The following is a 24,976-nucleotide window of genomic DNA, read 5'->3' as shown; positions in this document are numbered from 1 at the left end:
CCAATTGTAGGATCGTTGCACGTTAGAGGGGAGGAGGAGGAGGGGGAGGGGGAGGGGGGAATAGCGCTTGTAGCCAATTCGTTTATTTTAAAATAATCGAGTAAAAACGCAGCGAAATAATGAAAAGACAGAGACAAGAGAAAGCACACCAAGATTTATTTGGTTCAAAGCCTGTGACGACTCCTACTTCAAGACCTACAAGTGAAAGTGCTTTCGATAAGCAATCACTAATTAATCGAAGGTTACAACAAGATTTATAGTTGAAGTACAAGTAAATTTAAAATACAACAATACCAACAACTTGGAGAGTTGAATCCTTAGCACACTCATCGTCGGGGCAGCTTTCGAGCGTCGAGGAGGCATTTTCTGAGTACTCGAAGAAGCGGAACTTGTTCGAAATGTTGTTTCTAAGCTCCTGGTCGAATGCTGCTTTTTTAGACTGTTCCGAGCTCTTGGAACCACTCCGAGTGCCTGAATCACGTGGTTCAGCCAATCGACGAGCGTCACATCAGCTTGTAGATAATTTTTGGGTTCCAAGCGCCCGGATCGACTTTAGGTGCCTGGACGGACCAGCTCCGGGCGCTTGGACCCCTTCCGGGCGCCTGGACCAGCTTTTTTCACCCTCTTATTTTTTGCAAAATAAAGTTAGTCCAAACAAAAAATAATATATATATATATATATATATATATATATATATATATATATATATATATATATATATATATCATATGAAATTTGACAACCTCTAATTATCCGATTTTAACTTTGAGTTTCGTCGAAACTCTAAATCAAACCGACGCCTACTGCTTCCTCTTCGGGGAATGCGTCCTCACCTACTCCTCTTAGGAGAAGTTACCTGTTGTCAGACCGGTCTTCTAGACCAACTGGACTTTTGCTCAACACTCGAGGCTTCCGGTCTTCATGCTGGACGTTCGCTCCACGACCTGTCCAGACTTCCACCGGGTCCGCGATCACTAGGATTTTGACCGAAGCGCTCGACCCGCCAAAACTTTCCACATAGGATTATCACCTTCTAGGACTTAGGGTTACCCTCCTAGGATTTTTCACCTGCCTAACCGTAACTAGGACTTTTCATCACGTAAGATTACCACCTCCTAGGATCTAGGATTATCACCCCTTAAAATTTTCCACCTGCCTAGAATCCGCTAGGACTTTTGCCTAAGACAATTTAAGACTTTCCTGCAAGCTCAATCAACCTTTTTAGATAACAAGACATCTTAACTTTGGATCCTTTGACATAATCAAAATACATGTTCGATTGTTTGATGTTTTCCGCACCAACACCATTATCCCAGAGGCAAATGACAGTGTCATTAAACAGTGTAAATATGATCATTTCAATCAACCAAATAATAGAAATGACAGTTGATGAAATCCACTATTAAGCTTTCATTGCACTAATAAAAATGATGAGAGATCAACACCACACGGATAATTTGACATAACGCGCAGTTCCAATTAACACCATGATTAAATGGAAAGCGAGGAGATTAGAAATCATAGTCAAGTCTGTACCTTATTGAAGCAGCTCCTCGACTTCAAGCCGACATGCTTTATGATGCTGGGGAGGACAAGAACCAAGCAACAATGAGCTTTCTCAAACCTAATTAATAACATTGAACCTTACTAGGGCTCATCCTCTCGAACTAAGAAACAAGAGACCAATATGGGGATACCTATTTTTGATAGGATCAAGTGAAAGGAATATGAAGTTTATCAAATGTACACAAAAACATCTCTTAAAAGATGTGACAAGACACCTGATCTTAGAGAGACAAATACAAGATTTTTATAGAATGATCGTCATCTGGAACCTCAAAATAACCTATCAAATTATGGTCCATCAATTCTCAATTGACGGATGGTGCACTTGAAGGATGCCATCCAAGTATCTTAAAAGGCAGAGGATTCTTGTCTAGTAGTTAATTATTTAGGCAAGTTAATGAACATAAAATAGGAAACCTCAAACAAGAACAATACCATTAATCTCGCCGGTCTGCAAAAAACAAGTTTTACCAACAAACCTCAACTTCTCTAGTTAAGGAACCTCCTCCAGAATCACCTGCATATCACATGGAACAACATATCCAGTACCCTAAAGCTCCAACCAGTATGCAGCAAACATTATGCATTTTGCATATCAGTGTTTTCCGACATGTAGTCATACCTTTCAATAACAGAGGCCAAATATCACCATGAATCGCCATCAAACATCCCACCGTCTATAAATTCCTGGGCAATCTGATCTATTTCTGTGAAATCCAAGTTCTCCAGCAACTCCGTTCTCGAATTAAGACAGTTTCCGCTGATGGAGGGGACGCTAGCTGCGGCAGCAGACTTGAAGCAATCATTTCTGCTTGGGAAAGCCCCTGTACCTTCCTTAGGAAGGCCCGAGTGGTTTTGCATATCAAGTGCATTTCTGAATGAGCCAGAGTCTATCCTGATTGGCATGCTAGTAGTGTCACACCCATTTACATCTCCAGCTGCCAGGTTAGCATTTGCAACAGGAACAATAGATTGTTGTGGTGTTTCCTTACTGTTATTCATCATCTCTTGTAGCATTTGCTGAATAACATGTTGCTGCATATTTTGGTTCACCCGAGGGCTATATGAATTGCTCAAGCAGCCATCTAATGGAAACTGATGTTGATGTTGGCCGGTTAAATTATTGTTAGACGCATCTGTTGGACCTGATAAGCCAGATCCCAGAAAGTGTAAAGACAGTGCATGTTTGGATTTACTCAAGGAACTAGAAGCCTCTTGCTGAAGCAGAGATTTATCTAAAGAACTAGAAGCCTCTTGGTGAAGCACATTCTGCTTCATATTCACAGTATGTCTGAGCATATTCTGATAGTTGTTTAGAGCATGAACACTCTGATGACTACTGTTAGCAACCTGGGTAGTTACCAGGTTGTCATTTATGTAACTATTTGACCCTGGGGAAACTTTCACGTCTTTATCCAGACTACCAAGATCACCAGACAGACTATGACTCGAGAGTTGCCCTCCCTCCAACTTCTGTTTTTGGATTTCGGCCACTGACTGCCTGGGGAAGCTCTTTAAGCTTTCTGTAAAAACATTTGTGCATACATCAGAATAAAGATCTTTCCAAGGTATAGGATCATATTTCTAAAGTAACTTGTTCAGTTTCAAAGAATACAGGACAAATATGAAGAGGCATCCTTTTTCTCCATAAGTATCAAAGTGGTGCTTCATTTTCAAAATCATATCCAAAGGATGCCGTTACACATTTATGGTATGCTCTTTTACACCTCATCATTCATAATAAAATTTTATCTAAAATCATAATTTATGATATTCAATCTTTCCAATAATTGCTAGATTTTCCAAATCTGAATTTCAATTTTTTAAAATTCGATTTTCGACTATAGAAAATTACGATTAGTATATTGAGATTTTATAAACATTTTGTATATCCAAAAATCTCTTACAATAAAAATATAAAATCCAAATCTTATCTTACAAAATCTGAATTTTTGATTTTATAAAAAAACAAAATTTGATATAAATATTCAAGTCCAATTTTTTATAAAATTCCCACTAAATCCGAATAAAAATTTATTGAAATTTGAGTAATTAAGATGAATAAAAAAAATATTTTTTGATTATTTTAATAGAAATTTGTATGTTATATAAATTATTATAAGATGAAGAGAGATAAAAGAGGCATACAATAAAATTAGGACACTCTTTTGATATATATATATATTTTTTAAAATGCTCATTTGATATACAAAGGATGCCCTATTGATCTCTGGAAAAGCTCAAAAAAGGAAGCAAATACATACTAGGTTCCATGTATCATGTTTTTTGATCCCAAGTCTCAAATAACAAAATAATATAAAATTTAAATTTAGCAATATTAGACGTAATAAAACAATTGTTAAGATAGAAGATGACGAGTGATATGGGCTATGACGAGTAAATCCGGAGGATAACGTGATGGTCAAAGTCAAGGTGATGTAACAGAAGAACATTCCATGCTTGATCCTGATAGTCACCTAGTGTTAAAATCGTCAAGTCCTACCTGCATCACCCCAAAGCAACGTGCTCGAGTAGAGACGACCGATTATGAACCTGGTCAGATGTAAAGACTGTAGTATTTTATTCTCAAGATGGAAAGTAATACGTTCGGCCATAATGATGGTCTGCTGAGTAAAGGCAGAAAGAGCATAAGATTCTCTACAAATACTCGGTCAGGCAAAGCCTGGGTAAGTTCAGAGATCCTTAATCTCGTATATAGATTTCAATACAAGACCAACCGAGCCCGATCAGGCAAAGTCCAGATGGACCCAGAGATATGTAATCTTATATATAGCTCTTGATACATGTTCGACCTGGTAAAGGCCGAACAAGCATAAGGTTCTCTGACAACACTCGGTCAAGCAAAGTCTGGACCCAGAGATATGTAATCTTATATATAGCTCTTGATACATGTTCGACCGAGTAAAGGCCGAACGAGCAAAAGGTTCTCTGTGAACACCCGGTTGGGTAGAATCCGGATGGACCAAGAGATATGTAATCATATATATAGCTCTTGATACATGTTCGACCCGGTAAAGGCCGAACGAGCAAAAGGTTCCTTGTGAACATCCGGTTGGGTAGAATCCAGATGGACCAAGAGATATGTAATCATATATATAGCTCTTGATACATGTTCGGTCGGTTAAAGGCTGAAAGAGCATAAGGTTCTCTGAGAACATCCGGTCAGGCAAAGCCCGGGCGGAACCAGAGATACTTAATCTTATATATAGCTCTTGATATACATTCAGTCAAGTAAAGGCCGAGCGGACGTAAAGTTCTAACACCCGGTCGAGTAGAGTCCAGACGAACCAAGAGAAATGTAATCTTATATATATCTCTTGATACACGTTCGGTCGAATAAAGGCCGAACGAGCATAAGGTTCTTTGAGAACACTCAGTCAGGTAAAGTCCGGACGAACCCAGAGATATGTAATCTTATATATAGCTCTTGATACATGTTCGACCGGGTAAAGGCCGAACGAGCATAAGGTTCTCTGTGAACACCCGGTCGGGCAGAGTCCGAACGGACCCTGAGATATGTAATCTTATATATAGCTCTTGATACATGTTCGACCGGGTAAAGGCCGAACGAGCATAAGGTTCTCTGTGAACACCCGGTCGGGCAGAGTCCGAACGGACCCTGAGATATGTAATCTTATATATAGCTCTTGATACACGTTTGGCTGGGTGAAGGCCGAACGGACATAAAGTTCTCTGTGAACACCTGGTCGAGAAAGGGCTGTGCGGGCTCAATAATGTGTCGTCTCATAAAACTCTTTATATATACACTATTATTCAGATGAGGATCGATTGAACATATGGTTCTTTGTATGTGCCTGGCCTGGTAAAGGTCAGACAAGTTTAAATTACCTAAAGATATAGTACTCCTAAAATATAATTCTAACATACGTGCTTTATTATATGACTTCTCAAGTGAACTTATGACATAATATGAGTATTATATTAGCTTATGAGCAGGTTTTTGCAGTATTTAATATATGATCAAGCAGATTAATACACTAGCAAATAATGCGGCTGACCTTCTGCAGCAGCTGAGATGCATTCAGCAGGTAAACAGCAAACAACACTTTGACAGTCTGTCATAATTGTTGAGGAATATTCCCTTGAAATCTCCTGTGAAAACTATTTGATTTCCCATTGATGAGTCAGTTATAATAGCGTTCTCCTCCAACAACCTCAGTAATGATGCGACGAAACATAAACGACAAAAAACGTACATATGTGGGTAGAAAAAATATTTCTCGAACTATCATGAAACATCTAGGTTGTACTTTCTTCCATCACCTAACAAACTCTAACAAATCGGGAGTCACCTCATGATCGCGGAGGTTATGCGAACATTTGCATCTGAGCCTGACGTTTTCAACACTTTCTCTACTATTCTTCTTCCACTTTTGATAGAGGAGACTGACTTGAGCGTTGGAGGGTCTAGCTAGGGATCCCCATCCCGGTCTTAGGTCACTAACGCTTTGTTGGCTCGTCTGATTGTGCGCAGGATCATTGAGGGGTTCCTTCAGATCTCGAGAAGCTTACTACTATTTGACCGACCATCCATTGGAGCCAGCGCACTATCTCATAGCCTTCAGACAAGATCAATGAATTTTTTTGGAAGTGAGCTTTAAATTTAGGATCTTTCTTTACAAAAGGATGGAGGGATTGAGTGAGATGTTTTACATAAAATACAAACAGGATGATTGAATAGAAGATTGAAATGAAAGAGAACGTTGGGTGCTCTATGTGATCGTAAAGTACCCCTAAAATTTAAAGAGAAATTTTACAAAACGACAGTTAAACCTGCAATGTTATATGTAACTGAATGTTGAGTTATGACTCGAGCACATTAGCAGATAATGAGAAAGATGAGGATATTAAAGTGAATGTGTGAATATATGAGGATGGACTGAATAAGAAATGAATACATTAGAAAAAAAATCGGGATTGCACCTATTGAGGGAAAAATTCGGATGACACATTTAAGATGATATGGACATGTATATAAATGACCAATAGATATTCCAGTTATGTGATATGAAACTATGACAAATATGCACATCAAACGAGAAAAAAAAAGTCAAAAGACTTGGCTAGTAATAATAAAATAAGATAAAATTTATTTAAATATAAATGATGATATAATTGGGGATAGAGCACAATGACATAAAATGATCCATATAGCCGACGTCACCTAGTGGGATAAAGCTTGGTTATTCCACTAGGTACGGACATGTATATAAATGACCTATAGATATTCCAGTTATGTGATATGAAAACTATGACAAATATGCACATCAAACGATAAAAAAAAAGCCAGAAGACTTGGCTAGTAATAATAAAATAAGATAAAATTTATTTAAATATAAATGATGATATAATTGGGGATAGAGCACAATGACATATGATCCATATAGCCGACGTCACCTAGTGGGATAAGGCTTGGTTATTGTTGTATCAAATAACAAAACATATACATCTTGGTTAAGTTCAAGCATGTCAAGGAGAGATTCCTTGTATCTGAAACTTCTAGTTTCCAAGGCATCAAATAACAAAACATATACATCTTGGTTAAGTTAAAACATGGAAAAGGATCATTCATGTTTCAAGGGAAACATGGAAAAGGATCATTCATGTTTCAAGGGAAGAACAGAAAGCACACTAAAAGATTTAAACCTACTATTTTTCGCTCTTTGAAGGTATAAAAGAGCAGCTACATTGCAGCTGTTGGTTACCCAATGATGGTAAAAGCAATACAACTTCTAGGTCTTTGCCAAATTTTAAAGTCAGCTATGTAAACATTTGACATGATTTTTACCAAGGATAAAGCTCCACAAGATCAAATAAGAACAATTCAACCAAGCAAAAAGTATAAGATTAACATGAAGATCAAGTTTTTGCAAGATCAAGAGAAGGAACAATTCAAATAAAATTTGATCAAATACTATTGAATCTAGTAAAATAGCTACAAAATCCTTGTAATGACATTGTATAAAAACAATGAATAATAACCAAAAATTGACAAAACTTTGTATTTTTTAACTGGAAATTCTTTGAAGACACGATGCAAATGGCCTTGTTGCAATTTTATGTTTAAATATTGGCATGTAGAATGAGAAGCTAAGTGACATATTGAATGCACCTAGAAAAAGTTTTAGAAAAGGTTTTGAAAAGTGACAGCTTGGTTAGCATATTTGGGGACTGCATAACAAACTCATATGGTTGTATATTGCTAACCATAAAAACTTTATTTGCTTCAGTTGAATATGTACAGGACTTAGAATTTTAAATTATCATATTTTTGTACCTTGTAACTTGTAAGTGCAACACAAACAGCGATTAAAACATGTTATAAACACTCTTTTTATATATATATATATATATTGATTTGTTTTGTATTCCAACCCCATATAGTGAGATAAGACTTGGTGTTGTTGTATTGATTTGCTTTGCATTGTCCAATCAACATATATATATATATATATATAGTTGGCACCAGGTATCCAGCTTACGCCGACTAATCCTGAAAGTGATCGGTCCGACCTCACGGAAGTTCCCCATGGACTACTAGGATAAATCAGGAAGCGTTCGTAGTGGGCGGCCCATCAATCCAATGTTCTTAGGTCAACCGCCCATAATTCTGGACTTGATCCTTAGATGTCTAGGAAATTGAGAAGGTGCCCCACCATTGCCCCGGGGCCCAAGGGCTCCAATCAACATATATTATTTCATGTGGAAGTGTGAAATGAATTTGTTGAATAGTATATATGTTAGTCATTGTTATTAATATAAATATTTCGAATTTTTTAATAGAGACCGCATGGTTGTGATGTAGTAGGTCAACCGTATACTGCCCAGGTACACTTTCTGAAACCTAGATTTAAGTTGGGTAGAATTTTTTGGAACAGCAGCACCCCTAGTGCATGTCTTGCATCCATAATAATTCACAAAAGGAAATTATTTATCTTTTATATACAGTACTATAAGAATTTTACCTATTGCTCCAATCTTCTGCTCCAGACTAAAATCAATCAAGTCCTTCATGCTGCTCACAACCTCAGCTATCTAGGAAAGCAAATGGAATATCAGCAACTTCATGGAAAAAAAAGTATAAGCTAGAAGTGAATTCACACAAGGCACATAAACAATGGCTTATAAGTTACCTGCAAACATCTGACATATCTTTTGGAGAATCCAAAGTCATTCACAGCTTGTAAATCTAAACTTTTTAATAACTGACGACCAGTTGCTGCAAACCTACAAAATGAGTCACATAGTCAAGAAATATACGAGTTACAAAAAAACACAAAATAATAAAATCAGCATGACAACAAAGACCGAGAAGACTGACAATAAATAAGCAATCAAAACTATCCATAACTAACATGTAAGATCCATCAGAATTACTACATGAAATTGATATTTTTGACAATTCAAATGTAGTCTCTGTTCAAATGGATTTTTTTAAAGTTATAGGAAAAGATGGCATCATGAAGTTCAATTCATTAATATAACCTCTTGATTTTCAATATACCAACATATGATGACATTTCATGTTAGCAACAAAGAAGTAAGAAGATTATAGGCAGAGATAAAGATACAAAATAGTCAGTAACAGGAATTCATTGCATTAGCTTGTCGTGATTTAATGGACATTGTTGCTTGATTGTTTAATCAATGATGTGAGAAAACTTATTTTATGTTGAAATTATTGCAAGATTGAACCAAGGATTAAAGTTTCTGTTGATAGTGTTCTCATAGGTATCAAGAAAGTATGCAACGCACCATCAGGTACTCAACAACACCAACTAACAACCAAACCTTATCCCACCATCAGGTACTCAACAACCAACAACCATCAGGTACTCCCATAACAAATATTATCGAGGAAAAGGATACCGAAAATGTCTGATCAATCCTTGGCGGAATTGGTAATTGATAAAAGGAGTTTGTTTTGACTGAACTAGTCATGTTTTTTTTCCTTTAATAGATATATCAAAGCAAGCTCCCCATTTTGATGAAAGTGGATTTTGATAGAAACTGACTCTACCCTTTTAGGTAAATTTTGTACATTTGACTTTCCAAATGTATATTGAATTTCTTTGAAGCACTGCAGTTTATATGACAAGTTTCACTCACATGTTGCAGCTGGCTTGCAAGTCTTGATGCAGAACGGCAGAGGAACTATTTTCAGTTATTGCTGCTTGATATTTTTGAGCAACATGCAATAATTGGTTAACCTGAAAAATACAAAAGTTATATTTTAACAAGCAAAACATATACTTCATCAACCAACATTTACTTGCATATAAGCTATCACTGTTTCCATCAATAACATAATTTACCAGCTAACGATATTCAAAATTATATTATTTAGATTATTTTAGCTTATCTCTATTAGGCGCCTTCCTATAATAGATTCAGCTTATCTAACTATGAATATAATTGTTCTTTGAACGCATTTTCATCAATTTTATCATCTATAATAGGCACACCTAATCCTCTTGAATAATAAATATACTTTATAGTATGCTCAAATATACTATATGTGATCCCAGAAATAAGCTTCTCCATGGCAAATAAAATATTGTAAATATTCATTAGATAATAGTAGAGAGAACGTTATGATTTACACATGAAATATAAAATGTATCAAAACGTTATGGACCTAATCAGCCTTCTAAAGGGTCCGTCAAGGAGGATTCAACCACAACGAAGAAAGAGAACCAATCAGCCTCCTGAAGGGTCCATCAGGGAGGACTGAACAACAATGAAGAGAACTGATCTTTTGATCGTGCAAAGTAGGAACAGGGATACTTGACAGCAGAAATTTAATATGATCATCTGGTAACATCTTTTATATATAGATCTTAGATATCATACAAGGGAATAAAGCATTAATAATTTAATCTCCCTTTATTCTCTCTTTTTCATGATTTTTCATGCCCAATCACTGCTTGTTACTTTGGGACCCATGCTGACACCAAAAGACAGCTCCACCTCTTCCTGCAGATCACATCGAAAGACAGTGATTTCCCTTCCCTCCAATACTGATCAAGGTCCATGGCTTCTAATAAATACACCACCAAGCAACTCATGGGTCGAAAGCCCATGACAAATCCCCTCAATCTCCTCTCTGAATTGATGATAGGAGTTGTTGTCCCCCTATCCAAACCGATCACACTCTTGGTTTAGCCGCAGAACAAGGGTGGCTTTTGATGAAGACTTTGACCTTACCTCCACTGTTGCCGAATTGGAACAGAAACCCCACCACAAGTGCATATGATCCTGCACCCAGGCTCGTAACAAATTGACATTAGAACAAGATATGGAAGATTACTTCCAACTAAGCATGTTATCATGCATTAAGTAAATAAAGAAAGATTAGACCAAGGATATGGACAACAAACCAAAATTCAGCCCCTAGGCATATGGTTTTGATGTTAGGTCAAAGTTTAAGTTAGGAAGATATTGTGATTTCTCACATATGTGTCAAGTATACAGATATAGAAAATTTGACACGTGTTGTAGGTGTAACAATGGAATTTAGGTAGATCAAGGATACTAAGCAAGTGGAAGACCAAGTAGATCGAGAACCAAATACTTGGCAATTGGAACACCAAGTAGGTCGGGGATGGGACACTTGGCAGATTGAAGTCCGGATAAATCAAGAAGAACCGAATGCTAGGCAAGACAATGAAGTCTTGGAGGTAAGAGTTCTAGGTGTGGATGAAACTGCTTTTTGGAACAGTAAAGTGAAGTCCTGGAGGGTGGAATCTCTTGCCACATTGGTGAATTTCTGTGAGGATGAATTGAATGCGCTTGTACAACAGTGAGGAGGAACTAAAAACTCAACCTAGGAAGTGGTCGAAGTCAGAGCTACAGATCATTGAAACCTTACAGCAGCTGACTGGTATATGAGTCGATTAGGTATTTGACTTAGCACTGAACAGAAAGCCATAGAATGCTTTGGTTCAAGAGTCCATTTAGGTTTAGTCAATTGATTAATAATGGAAAACCTCAAAGAGAGCTATTGATATGACGTCGACGAGCTATTGTTTCAACTATCTTCTAATAACTCAATTCAGTGAAATAATCATTGCATGCAACAGACTAACAAAGTCAATCAATAGTTGACTGAAACTATGATCCTTCGACTGACTGAGGGCTCGATTTGAAGGCAAAAAAAAGAGTTGAAGGCTTTGATTATAAATATGAGCATAGAGACATAGGAATAAATGGCAGTGCATGAAGCTCCCGCCAATGCAGGGTCCCGGGGAAGGTATATTGTACATAGCCTTACCCTGCTTTACAAGAAGCTGTTTCCGAGACTCAAACCCACGATCTCTAGATCACATGGCAGCAACTTTACCGTTACGCCAAGGCTCCCCTTCTTGTATTGGAAAATGGAAAAATCTAATTCTCTCATCTCTAAGTCTTATGCTCAATTCTCTTACCTTTTCTTCTTGTATTGGAAAATGATTCTCCACCTTCGGTAACTTACCAAAAAGGAGAAAAGATGCTAGTTTGTGAGGGGTGATCTCCTGAAGGATCATAAGCCACAAAATAAAAACAGAGGGGTTTAGAACCACATAAATCCTTGTTTTATTTGATGGTCTTGTTTCTTAATTGTGTTCTTGATATTTGCGCTGCACTATCTCAATTTGTAGAATCAATCAAGAAAGTGAACAAGATTGGCTATTACCCTCCCCCCTCTAGTCTGTAAACGATCTAACAGTAAACATCAAGACAATCAGAAGGGGAACATGAAAAACATAGTTGACTTGATTACAATTCTCCAAGGAGATGGGCATTCTTCATGCCACTGCGCAAGTGACTAACAACAATGGTAGGGTGACTGACATGATGCCCTAAGGACAATTGCATTCCAAGATTGATGAGGAGCCTGAGGGAAGAACACCTCCAATACTAGGGATGAGCCCCCCTATTGACCACTCAAATGGGAGGTGCCAATATTGTGCTCTGAGATTTTATTTACTGAAGTATGATACAACAAAAGATTCACTAACTTGGCTACTAAGATGCCACCACTTCTTTAAAACATCAATAGATCTAGAAAAAAGAAAAAATTGGCATTCTCTTATAACCTAGAAGGAAATGCACAGGTATAATTTTAAAAAATTGAAAGAGTTTTTTGCACTAATATGGGAGAATTCCAAGAGATTTGCCATGACCATTTTGGACAAACAATAAGGAAAGAAAATTAGGTGAATTATCCAAAGCTTCAAGAGAGATGTCCTGCCAACTAGTACTTGAGTTGGATCCTTCTTGACAAGCCAACAGGTAGATCTTCACCCCTGCATCGGTACCTAATCTACAACTAGAAGAGATACACCAACCCTGAGACACCATCAACACAACACAACACAACATGCACACCTCTATGAATAAAAATCATGAGGACCTAAAGAACCGCAACTATAATAATAAACTAATAAAGAATTCATCACCAACCAATGTGAGATGGTCAAATGTCATGCTAAGCCACTAAGGCCCTTTGCTAATTATAATGAACCATTTTTCCAACAACCATACATGCAAGCGATTAGCCATGTTAGATGGAATTGAAAAAATGAATGCTAAAGAATCTCCTAATTACTCGCTAATGGTCATCCATGGAGTTACTCGATTCCCAAAAAAATACCAATAATAGAAGTCCCGGCCACCATTAATTTGCACATTGTTTCTGCTCTAATCAACTCAAGAAGTACAAGAAATTTCATCAACACAGATTTAGCCACCAAACAATAGATGGCTAAATGTTAGGTTTAATCATCTTGGCTTTTGCCACCATGAACATAGAATTCACAAAACAAGGAAAACGGGTCAAATGTGAGGGTCCCAACAATGGTCACAGTTAACATTTCTAGGGTATGGACAAAATTGGTGTACCCAATGACATCAAAAAATGATACTTGAGTCTGAAGGACATCACCAATAAAAAAACTCATGGAAGGGCGATAAAGTGTCAAATAAGAAATTAGGTTTCATACTTGAGGACAAGCACAATTTTGATAAGGCAAGAAATGTTACGAACCTATCATGCCGTTCGACGGATTGTCTATCATAGGAGGACTTTGATCACGATGAAGAAAGACAAGCAATTGTATGGTTATATGATGGACATGCAAATTTGGACCCAAATTAACTAAACTAAATTTTTTTTATATAACCAAGTTGTAGTATCTTTTATAAATAGATGCTGGACATCATAAAAGGGAATTAAACAATAATGTAATTTCATCTGCCTCTATTCTCTTATCTCTCTCTTGTAGTGTTTCGTCGCCCATGCTATAACCAAGAAACATAGTTGGTCTTGTTCTTGTAGAATGATACAAGAGATTGCCTTTTCCTTACTCTCCAACACCAATTGAGGCTTCATGGCCTCTAATTGGTATACCACAAGACTGACCCATAAGCCACAAGCCTACAAGTGAATCCCCTCGATCACCTCACTAAACCAATACAAGAGGGTCATCCTCCTTCCAAACCGACCACTCTCTACGTTCAATGGCAGAAGATAGGTGGCTTCTAAAGGAGATCTTGACCATGGATTCACTACTGTTGAATAGAAATGGAAACCATTGCCCAAGGATATGATCCTGAGCCTAGACTTGTAAAAAAAACACACACACAAACACTATAGGAGAGAGAGAGAGAGCCCTTCATCAATTATGTAGAACACATGGAATTTATAACATGTCCAAAGCTTTTGAATCATGACAAGTTCAGCTAACAAAGTCCCTTAATGTACAAGGGAAAAAAAAAGAATAAATAAAAACAGATAGATTCAAAATGGACATTTATTTTCTGAACCACTCCCAAAAATGTGTGGTAATTGCAATCAAAGTCCAAATATCTTTTTCTTTCTTTATTAGTTTGTTTCAAACTATAGGTAATCAAATAATCAATAGTATTATTGTGAGCTAACACCTTGATGATGAAAATATCCTTTAAAAGAAATGTGCACAATGAGGTGATTTTTCATAGTTCAATAGAAAATAAAATATTTGGCCTAAATTGAACAATATGTTTTGTCTAGATCAGCTCTACTTAAGTCTACCATATCCTTGTTAGTGGCAATTCCATATCCTTCAAGGAAAATAATTTTATTAACATCCAATGTGAAGTCTATATCATCTTTCGAGTTCAAACAGTTCACCCACAAACTTATTAACACAATCAATTGCTTGCTTAGCCTCCCCAACAACAAAACACATGCCCCAATTAATTGGGATTTAACAACATGGAGATATCCATCCTTGAGCTCGTGATGCAATATCATTAGTATCACCTATTAAATCACGATTGACTGTTGTTAAGTGGAGTTTCCAAATCCCCACCTATCCTCACCTTTTTCTTTAACAAACCAGCTAGCTAACTATGAAGTCTGCCTCATCCTATTATTTCATCATCTATTAAACCTTACTAATTGTTCATAAATAGTCATTTTGTCTTATGACCAAGCACTGTTTTTCTATTACTTTTAGGAATTTCATTCTATATTTAGCAATACAATAAAATAGTTAAGCAAACCAAATACCTGCGGTGCAAGCAACCTACGAGAAAGAAACTCTTCATGTCGTCGACTACAAAATTCCCATAATAATATCTGTAGCAGAGTAAAAAAGTAACATTAACGATGGAGAAAATTACATCTAAGAGGCAATCAATCAATTCAAGTAAGAGACTTAAGCCCATTTAGTTTAAAACCTTCAGTTCTGGTGTAAATAATATACGAAGCTGTCCTTCACGAATAGTATGTAGATGTTCATAAACAGTCTCTTCAACAGCTTTCTCAAACTTCAATACCATAATTCCAGAAGGCAACCGGCCCTCATGTGGCATATCAAGAAACAAATTCTCATCAATAACTCCACCATCAAATTTGATTTGAAAAAGTCGAGGAAGTACTTCAAAAGTAGCCTCTGGAAAACAACACAAATTTGTGCACAGTCTAAATTAGGACCATTGCGATTCTAGTGAATTTTATAGAATATCGCTATTGATACATATACCACTAATAATTCACAAAACTTCCAGTTAGAAAAACTAACCATAGATTTTAGCCAAACAATTCAAGACAAATTTCTGGTGCCAACAAATATGAGCTTAAGGGTTCCAGTAAATACACCCACAAGATTATTTGACAGGGGAGTTTCAATCAAATTATGAGGGAAAAAGTTTGGCATCTAAGACCTGGATTATTTGCAGAAGTAACACCAATTGCTGTAATATAGAGAATGTTATACTCAATTTGATGGGACTACGGTTGACATGATGTGTTAGGAGGATTGCAGAAATAGAAGAAAATAAATGGCACAGACACTAAAAAATGGTGAAACTCTTGGCATGACAATAGAAATAGTTGTTAAGACCACCACTGAGGTGATATTTATTCATGGGTTTGGCATTACAACATGTTGCATACTATTATCTTGTTACTAAATGTGGCATTACAACATTTACTTGTGCCAATTAGCAACATGCCAATAGTATGCATGAAGCTTGTGCTGAGCTTCTGTTTGCCTTTCACTAACATTGATGCAAATTAAGTTCCAGATAGAAAAGTTGCCTTTCTCAATGAATCATAGTTGTTAAAAGCGTGCTCTTCACTCGCTTAAGTGCCAAGTGACACGAGGCGCACTGTGTTGCAAAGAACTCGGAAGCATACGAGTTCTCTGAAGTGCGTGCATCTTTGCACCTTGCGTAAAAGCACAAGCGAGTGTGTTTTGTGCTTCCTCTTTCTTTTCTCTATAAGTTTTTTCTGTTTTGAATTTTCAAGTGGCGCCAAAGCGTCGCGGGATGCTCCTAGCGGCGCTGGAGGCTTTGCAAGACGCTCTTGGCAGCTTCGGAGGCATCGCAAGACTCCGGCACCGGCGGGAGCGTCCTGTGATGACTTTGGCACAGCGGAGGCATCGCGATATCCTCAAGTTACTGTTTGAACTCGAACTTTGGGGATGAGATTTGATTAATTCAATCAACTCCCAACTTAACTAGCATAAACCCTGATTAAATTATCTCAATAAAATATATAAAACTATATTTAAAATTAGAAAATTCAAATAAATTTTATTAATTCGTATAAATCTATTTATATTCTGCTACTTTTTTTTTACTGTTTTGTATTTTTTTAATTTATTAATTGATTATTATTGATTTCATCACTATGACATATTCATATATATGTTATTTATTGTGCTTTGTTCTGTAAAGCGTGCACTTCGCTTTGCGCTTTGCACTTTAAGCTCCATAACTCTTGAGTGTTTTTTTTGGGCCTCGTGCTTTTGACAACTATGCAATGAATGACTTAGGACATATAATTTTTCTGTACCCATTTGTAATTTTCCATTTTTTCCTTCAATTCAAACAAATTTGTATTTTGAGATTGGACTTTGGAGAACCAAAGAAGCTGATAAAAACACCTTTAAATGAAAGTCTTCAAATAGTTCAAGGATGCATTACAGGCATCCTAACAACATTGTATCTTAGATTCATCTTGAATTCTACATTCTAAACTGTAAAGCAAGAACCCTTCTTACTCTCAGAATTAGATCCCTGTAATAAATGCTAAAACTTCAGGAACTTCAGCTTGGATCTTTGGTAGTTAACAAATTTGAGGTTTCAATTACAAACTTTACGCAGTTGTTAGTTGATATTACATAAAGGCAATTAAGTTCAAACTCATATTGAATAGGATCCATTGTTATATTTCTCTAGTAGAAGATTGGGTGAGATTCCAACTTGACAAGACCTAGATATTTATGCAAAAACCAATTTGAGTTGAGGGAAATTTCATTTCACCGCCCAAGTTTCATAATTCCATTAAGTGATAATGATGTTAGTGATTGGGGCCAAATTGATATGAGATTTAATTTAGCTGAACTAGTTGGTCATCAATATTGGAGTTACTATACCATTTGGAATATTGTAGACAATAGAATTCCTAGGCTTTACCTTAGAATCAGTGAAAAACAAACGGCAACCGAAATCAAGCTTGTTTCAGTGTAGCAAATCGTTTAGAAGTTTAAACTATTCCATAAAGGTCCCTATAGTCCTGAGGTCCTTGGGGTAATGGCATGAAATATAGATACTATCGACACACCAATATTAGCTCTATATTCCTTGCTTCTTTGTTCATCCAGCAAAGGAACAGGATAGTGCAGCACTTGGCTCAAATGTATATAAATCTTTCGTTCAATCATGATGAATGTTATTACATATATAGGAAAAACAGGCAAGAAAAAGCATATTGCTAATGCATGCATATATGTAAGATACATATGGAAACAGTGTCATTTATCATAGATTGATTTATCTAAAATCAATCAGATTTCTGCATTAACCTAATGACCAAAGATAACTATAGAGATAATTTTACTAACCAAATCCCTTTCTAGACTTGGAAGCACAGATGTCACATTGCCATGCATCCTGCATTAACCAAAGAATGCACAAACAGTAAATGATGAAGAATAATAGGAAAATAACTGCATTACCATAATCTAAGCTTGCATGTTAAACTGGATGATTTTAATCTATTTTTCAGCAACTTCCAGAGATGGAGACCATATCAATTACCAGGCTCAAGTAAAAACAAGTAGTTCTGAAATTGCTAACATGTTGAATAACCATGGAAAGAAATTAAAATATGATGGCAATACATCAGGACAAAATCGAGCTGAGCCTATTTTAGATTCTTATTTTATACTGTCAGAGACAAACTTAAATTTGTTTAGTGGATACATGAATCTTGAGGAAACAAGACATAACAAACATATTGGTGTGACTTCCTATAAGGTTTATCCACAAAATATTATCTTCCCTAAACGGCTAAACCTAACAAGTATTTATTTTATTATTTTTCCAGGAAGGGAGCATGAGCTTCAAAAAATTAAGTACATAAACTATCGGCATGCATCACAATATATCTTCCACTAGAAATAAGTTGTCAAATAAACAGAAACCAAATTTAGTTCTGCCTCCTAATTTCAAGACCAGATACTCATTATAAGTTTATAACTAGCACTAATCCTTCCCATATAACAGAGAAGTTGCATTTATAGCCCAAATAGATAAATGCAAATTAAATATTCTTTCTAATTCATTCTGCAGAATAAAGGGTCAAAAGAAGAAGCAACTGAAAGAACTATAACAACAACTTACAATAGCCAATTGCGGGAAAATACCCAAAGCATGATTACCCATATTTTCGTACAAGGACAAACACCATCTTTTCTTGGCTTGAGGTGCAAAATACTCAGACACAAACTTCCTCCAATATAAAATTGTGTTGTCCTATAACCAAACAAAAGGACTAAAACAGTTTAGATTACACAAGAATGACATGAGATTAATCTTAGGAAGCTACTAGATTGTGATAAAAATTAAAGAATAAACTCACCCGTGGCCGATGTCGTTTGTGATACAAGTATTGCATAAGCTTACGGTAACATATTCCATTATCAATTGTCTGTTTAACAGGATTAGCTAATTGAAGAGCCTGAGGCTGCAGATGTTGTTGCTGCAAGTTTCTCACAGGGACTCGCTGCATCTGAGAGAAGGATTGCATTATCTGTTGTTGCCGTTGCTGCTGCAATAATCTCTGGTGTTGCAAAATGGCCTGCTGCATGTTCTGTTGACCATGTGCTTGAATGGGCTCATGTCTCTGGAAAAGCTGTTGTATCGACTGTCGATGCAAGACATCCTCATGCCTTCCATCAATTCGTGGTTTCTTTTGGGCATTCATAAAACTTCCAAGGTCCTGTTGCGTTAACTGAGATGTTGCTCCTGACAGCCCTTGCTTTTGCATCTGTGCTAGGGAAAGGTTTTGCTGCGCAGTTGAGCAACCATCCATCACTGAAGAACCCGAAAAGTTGGAGGAGAAGGAAATGGGAGAGGTAGGAAGCCGTGTATATGTCTCGTTATTAAAGCTGGCGCATCGTTGCAACTGAGCGCTACAGAGAGCCGAGTTGGCATCCGTGACAAGGGAATTCGCACCAATATTTGGACCCGATGAGTTTCCAGCGCTGTTAGGTATCTGGTTCATGTCACCAGAGGCAAGTCCGAGACCGGAACAACCATTCCCTGACATGGGGATCAAAGTGTCTGAACTCTGACGACCATCGCTCTGACAAAAATAACAGAGGAGCCTAGTTGGCCTCGGCAAATCCGAAGAGAAGATAACACTATACAGCAAAGAGGATCCACGTACCTACAGTGAGCCAGCCATCTTATAAACAACCTTAAAGGAGCACTTTTGAAACCTAAACACCACTTATTCAACAAAACTTGCACTTTTGCCTTTCAATTCCATTCCCAGCTCCAAAGAAATGATTCGGAAGAAGTTAACTCGAAATGTAGATAAGCAGCTATGAGGATCAAATAAAATATCTCCTTTGTCACTGTCAAGAGAGATCGAAACATTAAAAGCTGCAATCGTATTTACAGGGAACGAATAAAGCTGCTATTAAGAGATCAGGAGGAGGAGAACATAAATCCTAATTTCTCCGAGGTTTAGTGAAAGTGATAGGGCAAAGTCACAACTGATCTCGAAATCACCTAATCACAACGTTTCGCAGCAATTCGACCCCGAGAAGCCGCAAGGTTCCTATATGGAATCAAGTCACAAAAAATTGACACTCTCACAAACGATCAAGTAATAGGTTGAAAATCACGAAGAAGAGAAAGCAGAAAAAGATAGCGGAGCCGGAAAGGAAGGCAAATGAATCGGCAAGCAAAGGCGCTTACCCTTCGAATCAGAGCCGGCATCGACCAACGAGATAAAAAAACCTGCGGGAATCAAAAGATACAACGCGCTCACTTCTTCTTCGCCCCTCCCCCTCGCAGTGCCCTTTCTCGCGGCGCTACGCCGCCGGCGAGAGGCTCCTCCTCTTATAGGTCGCGGGAACTCGCGGGGGGAGGCGATTGATGACCGGTTGCAACCGCCTCGGCGATCATCGTTTACCGGCTTTCACCAGTCAGCACGACCCTTTCTTTGGATTCATCACGATCGTCCATTCTTTCCAATCCTTAATCTGACGGTACGTATTCCGTGCCCAACACGATGGGGTCCAGGGTAGATTTCTAAATCTGGCGTTGCCACTGGGAAATCATCTGATGGGAATAAACGATGCACCCCCTATTTACAAACCCAAAGATCTACCTCCCGCTGAGCCAGTCGATCGATGATCTAGTGGTATAATACGGAGGTGCAGATTTGAGGGAAAGATCGTGCAACCGTGCACGTGCATCGACGTTTCTTAATGAACGGTTTCGAGGTTCGAAACGTCTTCTCTTGAGCGACGTTTCTGTTCCCCATTTCCTACTCGATTGATGACTGGATGAGGCACAGTGGGCTCCAGGTGACAATAACGTGAATAAAACGTAGGTTACCTTTGTTGATCCGGTTGTAAAAGAGATAATTGATAATTAATGAATGAATGAATGAATTAATTAATTAATAGGCTTAGTTTGACATCCTGAGGACTGAGACTAAGGTTGTTCGAACGTTTAATTATATTTTTGGACACCGACCCTCATAATTAAATATTTTTTTATTATTATAAGTAGACGATCATATTCATCATAATTAAATACTCTTTTAGTCCAATGAGTTATATCCATTAGTTTATTACATTTAGTTAGTAAAAAAAAATAATCTTGGCATGTCATTTTAATTATGAGCAATGATTCATATCGATTATAAAATAAATAAATTTTCTTGTATAAATGAATCCGTTTATATCCTTTGTTTACGTGTATACAAGTCGTGGTATATTTATGTTATAAAAAATTGAAGACATCGTTTACAAGATAGTAAAAAAATGTTATAATTAAATCACATTTGTAATCTTCTAGGAGTATAAATAGCATGCTCTCATAGTATAGTCAAGTTGTTAATCCCATAATAAATTTATATAAATAGGTAAGAATCGATTCACAACAATGTAGAGAGGATATGTGATGATCTATTTAATTTCTTAATTTATTTCTCTACAGATAACTATAAGATTGGCCGTGTGAGATGATAGAGATGAGCATATGACCTTTTATAAAAATTTGAGTATAGATCGTTGCTCCTAGAATATGACATGACAAGATAGGAGACACCCAAGAGTGAGTTCGATTTTCACATAAGATATTTTTTGAACATATATGTACTAGAAATATCTGGACACGACCTTAAATAGTTTATTTTTAAAAAGGGTTTATTTGTTCATTATAAAATATTTTCCATGTGAAAACCATTTTCTTTTTTTTTTAAGAAGACAAAAGAAAAGAATTTTCCTTTTCTAGGGGTAGATCGACTAGTGTACTTAACCATTTTGCATATGTGGCCCACTTGACCCCAATCGACCTATTTGATCCAATTAACTCACAAGGCTGATTTACCAACACAACCACCTAACCGATTGGTTTGGCCCAATTAGATTGACTTTCCCACTTAACCCGCTTGACTAACCACTAACAGTTCGCTTGAGTTGAATGGCTTAATTTTAGTTATTATTATTGAGGTGAAACAATTGTTGTAAGTGAGCTAAAGTGATTTTTTCCTCTCCATTGCTTGAAATCAGGAGCAGCCATGCTCGTGAGTGGCCGTGCTCGAGCCTGCAAGTGACGAGAGGCCGCTCGTAGCATGACCGTGCTCCCGTGCGGTGAGCAATCGTGCTCGTGCTCGTGCTCGCGAGAGGCCTTGCTTGTGCTAGTGAGAGCGAGCAACCGTGCTTGTGAGCAACCAATGAGCGGTCGAGCTCTTGCTACTCGTGCTCGTGAGCTTTCGTGAGGGGGGGACGCCGCACTTGCAAACGGCCATGAGGGAATGCTCGTGCTTGCGAGGCTGAGGACAAGGAGGACGTGACGAGAATGAAAGAAACTCGTTCCGTCGGATTTTGGGTGGATAAAAATTTACTAAGAAATCTATTGGTGGATGGATTTGTAAATCCATCCATCCATTCTTCCGTGATAAATAAACTAGGGAAAATTTATATAATCCATCATTTCTTACTAGATAAATAGTATAAAGTTTTCCTTTCCTCAATTTTTAAATCTATCCTCCCTAATAAAATGACCCTAAAAGTGTCCGGAAATGAAGAGGAAAAGAAAGAGAGAGACATCCAAAGTTGGTCACAGTTCAAATCTTCTGTCTTCGGATCTCGTGTCCCCTCTGTCCCATTCGTTGATCGGATGAGTCATATCACATCTTAAGGATGTGATGCACATCACGAAGTTACCACAGACGTCCGATCAACAAGGGGAGATGGGGACACGGGATTCGGGGACAGATGCCTTGGGATTGAGACTGTCCATGGCCTGCAACTGCGAGGGACGACCACCTGCATAGGGTAGCACGAGCGACCGTGTAGTGTCATCATGCACGAGATGACCACCTACACGAGACAACTATGTCAGGCCTTGTGAGCGGCCCCACAGTCCCACCGAATTTAGGCCGAAAGGTGGCCATGGGCCCATGTAAGGTAGCCCGTAGCTACTCGTGATTCACATGGTTGAGAGTATGACAAGTCATCAAGTAAATAACTCAGACGGAGGAAGAAAATAGATTTTTTTTTGTCCGATTTGAATAGATATAAAAATATATAAAATTTGATCCCACAAATGGATTCATAATTCCGACCCTCCATTATTTTATAATAAGTAAAATAGATGAAAAATCATCTTTTTTTTCATAAAATAAATACCAAAAAAAATTAAGCATGAAAAACTTTCTTTAATTTTTAAATTCGTCATCTCAAATAAACAAGGCGTCAGACTTGTGTGAAGTGCAAGAAAAAAGTTTATGGCCTTATTCTTCTTCTATGGAATTGTGTTGCTATTCTTCAAAGTGTGACTTCGAAGATTCTCTTCCAGGTGGCCTTGTCCCTTTTTTACCAGCCACAATTATGCCAAAACTTTTGCAAAGGATGGAATGTGTCTTTGTAATGGTTTTAACTATCTAGCGAGTATGGACAAATTGACACTTTTTCTCCTTTAAGCAATGTGTCACTCATCCAAAACTCTCAAATAAACTCTCCATGGGCACATAAATCGACAAGGTGTCACTTGGTCCATTGGGTAGTATTTTATTCCTTTTCGACTTTAGTAAAATATTTATTCTTATATCTTATAACAAGTACCAGCAACAAGAAACAAGTGTTTTGATGAAATCATGATTCCAATATTCATGATTTCAGTATTTTTGGTACTATTCTAAGGAATTGGAATCTAACTTATCCAATTCGAGATTAATTAATTAAATTTCCAAGTTAACGCAAGGGATCGATGTCTTCACTGCCTTCTTGGATCCTTTAGTTGCATTCTTATACATGAGAGAATATTTGATTTCTTCTTAGACTTTGATTGACCTCTATCAATCAATAAAGAGTAGGCACTTCCCTTAAATGTCAACTTATATCACAGTCCGACTTTGTTGTAATTCACTCTTTGACTTCTTGTAATCATGTTAATTTATCATGATTTGATTCCGTTGCAGGGTATATTTGATTTCTTCTTAAACTTTGATTGACCTCTAGCAATCAATGAAAAGTAGACCTTTTACTTAGATGTGAACGTACATCATAATTTTGTAGGATCCTAGAAGTCGAGGGGGTGAGTCTTATTGGTTTAAAATCTTTTCTTGTCATCTTATTTCGTAAAATTGAATCAAATTAATAGCAGCGGAAATAAAGCAAGGTCTGTGATCCTTGATTGCTTCCGATGGACAATCTAATATAATTCTTCTCACCGAAAACTATCAGAGAAGTAGATTCGTACAAGTACAAGATGTATAGAAAATATAAGTACAATAATATACCAACAACAAATGAACTAGATGAAACGTAGGTTGTCAGAATGTCATAATAGTTGAAGCTTGCACGAGCAGTAGTAGCATAGACGAGACATTGCACAGAGAGAAATTGATGTTTAGCTCGAACCCCAAGAGTTTCTTTCATAGGCACCGTTCGGCCAGCTAAAAAATTATTTTGTTAACTAAACCTTTTCATCGACGGAACCTCTATCCGTCGATTGAACTCTGTGCCCTTCCTTGTTTGCCCTAATCATATCTGCATGGTTCGATCGATTGATCTAGGTTATCCGCCGATGGAACCATTGGATTCCTTTCCTTGACGATTTGATCTAATCGGTTGTTGTTACCTTTTATGGATCGATTGACCGATCCCACTGATCCGTCGATGGATCCAGTTGTCTTCCATTTTTGTTTTGTCGTGATATGATCTCTGCCACACTGGTTGAATCAGTCGATTGAATCCTCAGTCAAACCCAAATTTTATTTATCTACAAAATAAAGTTTGCATATTAGTATAATAATAGTAATCCTGCAAAACAAGGTTAGACAATAGATGAAATAGATGCATGAGT

The 24,976-nt window shown here is 37.2% G+C and overlaps 1 protein-coding gene across 3 annotated transcripts; it reads right to left on the bottom strand.

The window, feature by feature from the left end:
• Nucleotides 1-1,869: 1,869 nt before the first annotated feature.
• Nucleotides 1,870-20,511, bottom strand: LOC122038367 (probable transcriptional regulator SLK2). Of its 3 annotated transcripts, XM_042598085.1 has the most exons (13): nucleotides 20,351-20,511; nucleotides 20,162-20,210; nucleotides 19,815-20,004; nucleotides 19,005-19,730; nucleotides 18,767-18,898; nucleotides 17,986-18,034; nucleotides 15,314-15,528; nucleotides 15,144-15,212; nucleotides 9,719-9,819; nucleotides 8,743-8,836; nucleotides 8,575-8,644; nucleotides 2,190-3,090; nucleotides 1,870-2,084 (listed from the first exon to the last, which is right to left on the bottom strand). In XM_042598085.1, exons 4-12 carry the CDS (start codon nucleotides 19,692-19,694, stop codon nucleotides 2,213-2,215), a joined length of 2,298 nt encoding a protein of 765 aa, XP_042454019.1. In that variant the 5' UTR covers nucleotides 19,695-19,730; nucleotides 19,815-20,004; nucleotides 20,162-20,210; nucleotides 20,351-20,511; the 3' UTR covers nucleotides 1,870-2,084; nucleotides 2,190-2,212. The 3 variants fall into 3 exon arrangements, with proteins under 3 accessions (XP_042454019.1, XP_042454017.1, XP_042454020.1); XM_042598083.1 differs by having other exon boundaries at nucleotides 1,870-3,090; XM_042598086.1 differs by lacking the exon at nucleotides 20,162-20,210 and having other exon boundaries at nucleotides 1,870-3,090; nucleotides 20,351-20,499.
• Nucleotides 20,512-24,976: the final 4,465 nt, after the last annotated feature.

This window comes from Zingiber officinale, chromosome 1A (genome assembly GCF_018446385.1).
Source record: "Zingiber officinale cultivar Zhangliang chromosome 1A, Zo_v1.1, whole genome shotgun sequence".
Classification (NCBI taxonomy): domain Eukaryota; kingdom Viridiplantae; phylum Streptophyta; class Magnoliopsida; order Zingiberales; family Zingiberaceae; genus Zingiber; species Zingiber officinale.
The sequence above is the reverse complement of the archived record's forward strand: the minus strand, read 5'-3'. Positions and strand labels throughout refer to the sequence as shown.